Genomic DNA, 10,009 nt, shown 5'->3' with positions numbered 1-10,009 from the left:
TTCTGGTTATTTTTCAATGGAGGACACTACTTTGAGTCTTAGGAGAGTCACGCTTCGGTGTATCTCTGCTTGCAGAGGGGTCCGACTCTCTCTCTCGGCATAGATTCATGAAGTCTGGGGAATTGAATCAGTTAATACTGCTTTTGCACAACTATTGTAAAATAGTACACCATCCTGTAATTTTTTTTATTTTTAATTTTAGTTATATTGGGGGTTGTTTTATTTAAAAACTGTTATTCAATATTCAAAGTTATGTACAGTTTTTTTTATGTGATTTTTCTTTTTCCCCTCCTATTTAAATTAAAGCTTTTTTGTGTTATTGTTTGCAAAACCGTCATTTCATGTCTTTGGTCTTTTCCCCCCAATATTAAATGTGTCAAGATTTATTTCGAGGGTGGTAAAATCAATTCACAAACTATAAAGGAATTCAAGTTATGTTAATGGTGATTTGGATCAATAGCATTCCAAGTGAATAATTTCAGCAATTAGCTATTTAGTTCTTTTTAATTTATAAATTAATTGTAGCAATTTAATAAATTGCCTATTTATACATATATATAATATACACTACCATTTAAATGTTCGAGGTCTGTTATTATGGTAACCAAGATATATTTATGATCAAAATACAATTTAATACATTGAAATTGTGAGATATTACAAATTAAAATAAAAAATAAACATTTCTGAATAATCGTGTGACACTAGCTATGTTTCCATCCACACGTTTTTATCCGCATTAAGTGATATCGAATGAAAAATGCCTTATGGAAACAGTAAAATTCGATTGAATTTCATGAATATCGACTCAAATGAAATACGATCGGTCTCATCGGATTTTATCTTGATCGATATACGGCTTACGATAAACGCGGATGGAAACGTTATTATAGTGCAATCCATTTTGCCTAGTAAAACTTTGTTCGCAAATGTTGGCTTGAATGTTGTGCAATTCGGTGAGAAAATGAATGGAAACACCTTAACATGTCTCAAATCAATTCGATATACCAATTTGATCGCAAAACAGCATGTGACGTCATTACGCACAGGTTTTTATCCGCTTTAAAGCCGTTTGATGGAAACACACTTTCACCAGCTTTATTCGCATGAGGTTTTTTACCGAACTTCAGATAATTCGATTGACAAGTGGATGGAAACATGGCTACTGAAGACTGGAGTAATGGCTGCTAAAAAAAAATCAGCTTTGCCACCACAAGAATAAAGTACATTTTAAAATGTATTGAAATAGAAATATTTATTTTAAATTGTAATATCTCAAGGGATCATTGGAGAGGATGAGCTCAGAACAAAGTGCATGCATCTCCATTTTTATTGTAGTTCAATTTGAGGTTTAAGTCCAAAAGCAAAATGCAATAGTTACAATAAACCATTGTCTGAAAAGAATGTCCCTCTACAGAGAATATACACCTCTACCAGAGGACCAAACTCGAAACTTACATTGATTTATAGTGACTTGATTGTCTTGAGACTCTGCAGCCTTTAAAGTAATATGGTGGGTTAAATGCAAATTAAGATCTATTTCATAACATCTGTGGCATGCTGTTGGTTCCCACATGAAAATAAAACAACTCGTTTACAGTAGTCTTTAGGACAATTGTTAAGCACTTTTTGTCAGGTGAAGCATGACCTTTCTTTTGCTGTTGTCTGACAGAAGCTTTACATTGATATTAGTGCAGAGATGATCCAGTCCTCGTCTCAGACGAAGGAGCGTTTAATGAGAGAGGGTGTGTATTTGATCTCATCATAGCACTCGTCGTCCTCATGGCTGATCCTCCATTTGCTCTCCTGTGCCGAACGGTGGAGCCACAGCACCAGCACCATCAGAGCCAGCAAGAGCAGGGCCATAGAGAGACTCAACATCACCCCCTGCAGGATGCCTGGGGAATTATCTGGAGCTGTAGGGTCACGAAAAAAAGAAACAAATGTCATCACTTACCCTCATGTCGTTCCAAACCTGTTTTCTTCCATAGAACACAAAAGAAGTTTTGAAGACTGTTCTGGTCACTCTTATATGTGCAATCACAATGAATAAGGATGCAAAAGCACCATAAAGGAATCATAAAAGTACAGAAAGACTCACGTGTGTACACAGACAGGTTAATGTAGCAGTGCTGAGTTCCCAGTGGGTTGGTCACTGAGCAGCGGTAAAGGCCCGAGGTTTGCGCAGACACATTGGCAATGTGCACAGAACCCGTCATGTCATCTGCGACACATAAGGGTGTGAAACTGTTTCTGCATGTCTGATGCTTTCCAAAAACCTGTGTATAAAAATGTTTTACCATCCATGTTCACTGGCAGTGTAGTCTTATCTGGTTCTAGCTTCTCCCAGATCACCTGTGGAGTGGGAAAGCCCTCCACTACCCCACAGGACAGTCTCACATTGCCCCCAGCATCTGTGTCTCCTTCCCATAGACACACAGGGAGTGATGGGGGTGCTGCACACACACACAGAGTTATGAAACCTGGATTATTAGTGGTCTATAAACTGGAAAGAGTTCAACTTGTGTAAAGTGTAGCAGCATGATTTGGACGGAATCATGTCTGAATCTAGGCGAAAAACGAATATGCATAGTGTAGAGTAATGTCGCACAAACTTGTGGAAACCTGGTGCCTCATTTATTAAATGTTATGTAGAAACGAACTGTCCCACATTTGATCTTGCGATCGTTTCTCAAATGAGCGAACGTGTGATTCTGAGAACTAACATGAGCACAAAAAACCTGCACTGCCTACGCCTTTCTTCCAGATGTGAAATCTATAAATCGCAAATGATCTTGAAATTGTGAGCATATGCTACTCACTCTAAGTTCAAATCTGTGCATACGCACTTTTTTTAAATGAGGCCGCCGCCGGTTACAAAACACAGACCAGCCTGCAGATCCAAACAGCTTATGGACTAACTTCCGGAGTAAGTTTATTTCATCTTTCAATCAGTGGCAGAACTACACTTTTATACATGGGCATGGAGGCGATGGATTGGAAGGATCCACATCAGAGAAAATATATTGATCTGTGAACTTCATTCTGTAATGAACTGCATTGAATGATTCACTCTGCTGCTGTTCTAGGTAAATTCAAATAAGTTCAAATCGATTCACTTCATATTACACGTTTTATTTTTTAATAGTCAGGAAGAGTCATGGATCTTTCAACTTTTAGTTTGCTAACTTTTTTTATTTACACAGGTTAAAGCTGAAGAGGGACGATGATCTGCATTAGGAGGAGTTGTAGTTGCGGTTGTGCTTGTTGATCCACAAGTGCTTCAGTTTCGATTGTTCATGTAGCGTTCAAGCAGCAACTATTTTTCTCTTCGCTCCTTCTCCTTGATTATTGTCTTCTCCTTTTTCTTGGCCTTCTCCTCTGCTCAGGTGAACGGAACAAGTAGCACTTTTCTTTTGCACTTTTTTTGGACGTTCACATTGTGCTTGGTCTCATTCTTGGGACTGTCAGGAGAGGCTACACAGATGAGCTTCATCGTGAGCTCATCGATCTGAGAGGCATCATCCGAATGGCCTTGGAGTCTCCCATTTCACTGGGGTCAGCTTCCTCAAATCCCTGGACCTCCACCCCTTCGCTCGCCCACGCTTCCTCCTGCACCTCGCTGTCCTTCTCCAACCATGGAACCATCTTTCATGGTTTCATTTCAGCCTCCGGCGTTTGGGGGCGTTCAGGCTTGAGCCACTGACCCAGATGGTCTTCCCTGTGTACTCAACATACTCGCTCTCCTCATCCTCTATGTCAACCAGCTTGAGTTGTGGAGGTGGCTCAAACGGGGAAGAAGTGAACGGCTGAGGCTCCCGGCTGGGAGGACAAAGCAGAGCAACGACTTCATCAGGTGCTGGAATGGGGCTCGGAGGAAGTCGTTCGGGATGATGCACTTGGGATGAAGAGAGCCGGATGGAAAACAGTTCATCAGGTGCTGGAGTGGGACGCGGAGGAACCGCCAAGAGAAGCATCTGTGGTTTGGGAGGACGCACTTGGGATGAAGAGCACTGGATGGAAAACAGTTCATCAGGTGCTGGAGTGAGGTGTGGAGGAACTGCCAATGGAAGGATCTGGGATGAAGAGCGTCGGAGGGAAACAACTACAACTTCATCGGAACATGGAGGACTCGCCAACAGTTTGGGAGGATCCACTTGAAGCAGAGAACATGGCAGGGATAACATCCTCAGGTGCTGGAGCTGGTTTCTGAGGATACACGAGGCTCTTCTTTATCTTTTCAAGGCTGAGTGTTACTCTGTCTATTTCAGCCGCATCTTTATCACTGCCTCCTTTATTGATCTTCACCTCTCGTTCCTCCTCTCTCTCTCTCTCCCAGCTGGTACTTCTCAGGTACCTTGCGGCGTCTCATTCTGCCATTGGCAGTGAAGTCGAAGGGCTCACACTCCTCTGGAAGTTTCTCTACTGCCGCCAACTTGCGCTGCACACAGTTGATGAATGTTTATGTAAATAAAAGCCTAAATTAAATCTCATCATATAAAGAGATCTTGAACATTTTGGACTGAACTGCTCAATTCATATGAATTAGTTTTATGATCTCTTTATGAACTTTTTGAAGCGTCAAAATGCTAGTTGCATAGACTGTCAATGAAGGGACATAGAGCTCTCAGATTTCATCAAAAAGATCTTCATTTGTCTTACGGGTTTGGAACGACATGAGCGTGAGCAATTAATGAAAGAATTTTCAATTTTTCATTTACATCTAACACTGTATGCTAATAAAAAAGCTACCAAAATTAGATACCAGTGAAATTTCACAATTCTCGATTCCAATTTATATACCACAGCAAAAACTATGAGCCCAACTGATATTTAAAACATTATTGAAGACAAAAGAACCATGCTAAGAATTAAGGGCTTGAAGTTTTTCAGGTTTTCAGGTAAGGTACAGAAATGAAATAATCAAACGTAAAATAACACTGCATAATCTTCACTGTATCAAAGTATCCTACAATATTGTCCATATATAAGAGTATTTGTGCGCAGTATATTGTGAAATGGCTCACACCAGACATGTCGCGTTCTCAAGTTCAAGGCGGCAATGCAAAACAGTGAATCTAGGTCAAATTCCAAACGCCGTTGTTGCTCCATAAGGGCACTTCGGGAAGGCGATGCCAAGCGTTATCCCGTTATTTATTTATTTTTAACTAAGAATTTTTTTTATAAAATAAGTAAATGATAAGATTAAAATAAGCAACTAAATAAATTAGATTAAAATAAATCAATAAATATAATATATATATATCAAATTAAAAAAAATGTTTGTTGGTAATATATTAATATACATTAATTTAGATTAAATATATACAAATGTTGATTAATATAAATAAAATTAGATTACAATTAAATAAATAAACCAATAATACTTTTAACGGTATGAGAGGAAATGCATAATAATGTTACTTAAAAGAAACAAATTTTATATTTATGTTCATTTTTAAGTGTATAAATTGGGTGTTTATGAAAGCCATGTGATGTATGATACCCAGAACAGTGAGGCTGAGCTCTCCTATTCCAGGGTCTCCTGTCTCAGGTGGGTTGCTGACCACACAGCGATAGACTCCAGCGTCAGACACCCACGTGGAATTCAAGATGATGTCTGCACTCCAGGGCATGCCAGCAAAGCCCACCCTGCCCATGAATGAAGGGCTTTCAATCACCTGGCCTTGATCATACACGATCACCTGCACAACAAGAGATATGTCAGTCCTTAGATCTTAGTCAAAGTAGCTAGCAACAGATTTCATGTTTGAAAGGAATGAAAACAAGCACAACAGGGTTTCCCAAAGGGTTTGTGAGGGAACTTCAAGGGGTCCGTGAATTGACATAAACGTATTCATTAAATCATACAATTGAAATAAATCACTTTAAAATAAAATGTATAATCAGCAGAGGTGGACAGTAACAAAGCACATTTACTTGAGTACTGTACTTACACTTTTTGAGTGTCTGTACTTGAGCATTATTTTTTCTGGAAACTTTTTACTTTAACTTCACTACATTTGAAAGACAAATATCGTACTTTTTACTCCACTACATTTCTGTCAAGGTCCTTGAGTAGAAAGTAGTAACGTCAGTCAGGGCATGATTTTGGTTGCAGGGGTTGCATTTTGGTTGGAAATGAAAGTTGGTTTGACGGCAGAACTCGACTGATGTTGGTTTCTGACGTCAACCCGATTTTCATTTTCAACCACAATACAACGTCTGTCCAGCATTGGAGATTAATGTCAAGCTGGCGTTTGATTCTGACATCAACCTGATTTTCATTTTCAACGTTGGGTTTGGTCTTTTAAATGCGAATTCTGTCATTGTTTTGGAGCGCTCTAGCTTATAGATAACAGTAAGGCTAACATATTCATACTTTAAATAGGGCACTATTTGAGGGGACAGTGTCCGAAACCATTGTGGACGTTATTGAATACACTTATTCAATCCCACTACCTGAACTGTGTTCTAGAAATAAATTTGATATTGATATGAGGGTAGGTAGGCAGGCATAGAATCAGAGGCATAATACTAAGTATTTATGGCATAATGTTTATGGCAGTAGATATTATGTAAGTAGGTATTACATACAACAATGCAACAATAATAAAACAATGCATTGACATTTACTTTTTACTTCTGATACTTAAGTACTTTTAAAAACGAGTACTTCTGTACTTTTACTTAATTAAAAATCGGTCTTTACAACTTTTACTTGTAACATGTACAGAGTAATATTTGACCAGTAGTATCTGTACTTTCACCCAAGTAAGGAAGTTGTGTACTTTGTCCACCTCTGGAGAACTGTGAACATGCATGTGCTTTTAAATGATTGAAATATTAACTTATAAAAAATCTCAGAGGGTACTTGAGGAAATCCTTTAGGTCAAAGAGGTTTGGCTGACGAAAAAGTTTGTGAATCCCTGGCCTACTACACATCGGGACACTGTTTATTCAATTTGCAACAACATGACTACGGGCTGTAAAACGTCACTGGTAGGCTATTTATCACCAGAGGTCAGGACTGATATCTGACGTTATTTTTTTATGCTATTTAATGAAAAATACTTTGTTTTGTTACATGCATCCCTGCAAGATTTTAGACAAAATTTAATTATAAATTTGTATCTATGTTTACTACCCATCTAGCACTTCATAATTCCCGGGTAAGGGAACATAAGGTGCATCCCAATTTGTGGAATTTTTAGGGAGTGAACATTCCAGTTGACTGGAAGGATTTTACGATTGAGACAGCACATAAAATGGCTGACTCCCTAGTCAGTGCCCTGAATACTGAACTAGGGACTTGACTTATACCTTAACCCTCACAGCCTCATTTTAATCTGTTTCAATAATGCATCTGTCCTGACTAAAAGCCATTCACACCAACAACAAAAGCTATGGCTGTATCTGAAATCGCATACCTCCCAACTATATATAGTAGTTGAAAAACAGAATTCCAATTTCACAGTATCCATAAAACAGTAGGATGAAAAGTTCCCGGATGACTACTTTCGGCAAGATTCTGAAGGGCAAGGGCGCATCCAATGGACACTTTACTATCCCATGAGGCCACTGGAGAGGATTTGCAAATGGCAATGAAGCTATGCAGCTGACGCTGAGAGGTCACATGGTAACGACAACATAACAAATGTAGTACATCCAGATTACATTAATACTACACACATTCATAATATAGAGAATATACTTTTTTTTTTTTAATGGTCTCAAAGTAATTACATATTCAAAAGAAATACTTTCTTGGAGAGAATGCTATTTCAGACACAACCTATAACAATAACTATAAGCATCCAGACCAAAACGCTATTTTTATTCTATGGTATGTTATTTTCCATGCTTTATAGTTGGATGGATTTTGATTGCCTGTCAATGTTTTAATTGTTCATTAGGTGGAGAAAACGGTATGAAAACGTGATTCCAACCATATTGTCATTATCACTAGTAGTGGTGTGGGACTCCACAAGTCTCTTAGAGTGATTTTTAGAACTTGGTTATAGTTATTATCTATCTTGGTGTGAATGGGCGTTTAGGTCTATTAGCTGATTGTATTTATAGGTGACACCTGTGTGGGGGAGTCCGGGTCCGAGACTGGGGTCAGAGTCCAGATGATGCTGAGTCTGAACAAGGGCATCATGGTAAAGAACGAACAAGGCAGTGTGACAGAATCTCCCCGCACAACCTCCAGACCAGATTCCCTCACCGTCACCCGGACTGCACCTGGAGGGGGTGGAGGGAAAAAGTCAAGCTGGATCATTTTTAATGTACGTTTGCGCTTGATTTGAGGCCGTTTTTCTATTGTAAACAATTGGCAATGATAAATCACTAGCAGACCCGTTTATTCTGGAGTTCGGTTGTGTAGCTCTCAACCTCTCTCCTTCCATCTCAATGGTTGTCTCATTACTGTAATGATGAGTCCCACCCCCACCGCTCTGCCACCCCCAGGCCTTTGTGTGTGTGTGTGTGTGGGAAAGCAAAGTGACTATAAAGCCTTAATTACAGCTGACAGCCTTGGCAAGGACAAATACACCAACTGAGAGAACAATGGGGTTCAATTCTTCTAAAAAAAACTGACCAAAATTACATATAGCATACTTCAATTATTGTAACATTACACATAAAACACCAATTACAAAAAATGCTCAAATGATCATTGTTTTTATTATACCTCACTCAAACATTTCATATAATGTACTGATTTCAAAAGAATTTGTAATAAGAAAACCATAGAGACATTGACTTGTTATGGTATATTACAGTATGTAAAACCCTGGATAAAATCAACTGTCTTCAAGTTATCGAGCAACAGTTCTCTTCAGTTGTGTAAAAGTTCTTCTCCCCAAGTCACAAGGTTTTTCCAACCATATTTAACAGCCTAATGTTAACAATAAAATCAACACGTACCATATTGCAAAAAAGTGGACACCAAGCAGGCCAGCCAGAGGAGTCTCCATCCTGGGCAGCCCATCTCTGAGATGATCTGTGTGTGCTTTCCTCCATACAGGTCAGTGTGTTTTCCCCTTCAAACCTCAGTCCCTGGCTCTGACCGGACAGGCATAACTGGGTTATTGGGCATCAAAGGGGGGCAGTTCTCGTTCTCTTTATCTCCTGCCCTCCCTCTATCGGTCTATCCCCCGTAACCACACACAGTGAATAGTTTACATGTCCCTGTAGCATCTGCTAAATCAGGGTTTTTTATGGCAAAGACCTACAAATATGATGATCCCTTTGGTTGACTAAAATATAAAGGCAGCTATTAACACTCTATATTTCATAAGTTTGGGGAGGTAAGATTTTTTGTTTTTGAAAGAAGGTTGCATTTATTTGGTAAAAAAACAGTAATATTCGGAAATATTAATACAATCTAAACCAAATATATATATACTGTATATATAGTCCTGTGTTGTCAATGCTAAATTTTCAGCATCATTACTCCAGTATTCAGTGTCACATGATCCTTCAGATATCATTCTAATTAGCTGATTTAACGTTGAAAATCAGAACGTCAGAATCTAAAAATGAATTACTTGTAAATAGATTATATTACATTTGAAAATAGTTGTAATCAAACTATAGTTCCCTTTCGTTGTCACTCCGAGTTACGTCGGATGACGACGAATGGGGTTTCGCTTAGAAAGCTTATCAACTTTGAGTCTTACAAAACGAGCCAATGGCAAAGAAATGCCATGGGTCTGCGGAATTTGCATGGCGCAACTCCGCCCCACCTCGTGGGTATAAAAGGAGAACGCCGGCAATATGCATATATGTTTTCGCTTCGGAGCCAAGTGTATGCTTCACTCCCTAAGCCATTCTGAGATCTTCTTCTTCTTCGAGACGAGCTTCTCTCCAGGTGTTGGTGTGACGGCGATTCCCAGCGAGTGCACATTCCCTGCGATCTGTGCAGTGATCTGCCCGTGTGTGTGTTTTCTCCCTGGTCTCTTCAACACTCTGCGGAGTTTATTCTCTCTAAAAGAGCAGCGTGTGG

The 10,009-nt window shown here is 39.2% G+C and overlaps 1 protein-coding gene across 1 annotated transcript; it reads right to left on the bottom strand.

Annotated features, from left to right (window-relative positions):
• Nucleotides 1-1,709: 1,709 nt before the first annotated feature.
• zgc:165604 (uncharacterized protein LOC792578 homolog) lies at nt 1,710-9,089 on the bottom strand. Its single transcript, XM_056262341.1, has 6 exons — nt 8,929-9,089; nt 8,090-8,244; nt 5,507-5,705; nt 2,301-2,456; nt 2,102-2,224; nt 1,710-1,916 (listed from the first exon to the last, which is right to left on the bottom strand). The coding sequence occupies exons 1-6, from the start codon at nt 8,990-8,992 to the stop codon at nt 1,717-1,719; spliced, it is 897 nt and encodes a 298-aa protein (XP_056118316.1). The 5' UTR covers nt 8,993-9,089; the 3' UTR covers nt 1,710-1,716.
• Nucleotides 9,090-10,009: the final 920 nt, after the last annotated feature.

This window comes from Rhinichthys klamathensis, unplaced genomic scaffold (genome assembly GCF_029890125.1).
Source record: "Rhinichthys klamathensis goyatoka isolate OS25496 unplaced genomic scaffold, OSU_Roscu_1.1 h1tg000191l_1, whole genome shotgun sequence".
In the NCBI taxonomy this organism is placed as follows: domain Eukaryota; kingdom Metazoa; phylum Chordata; class Actinopteri; order Cypriniformes; family Leuciscidae; genus Rhinichthys; species Rhinichthys klamathensis.
Note: the sequence above shows the minus strand (reverse complement) of the source record. Positions and strands in the feature narration are given on the sequence as shown.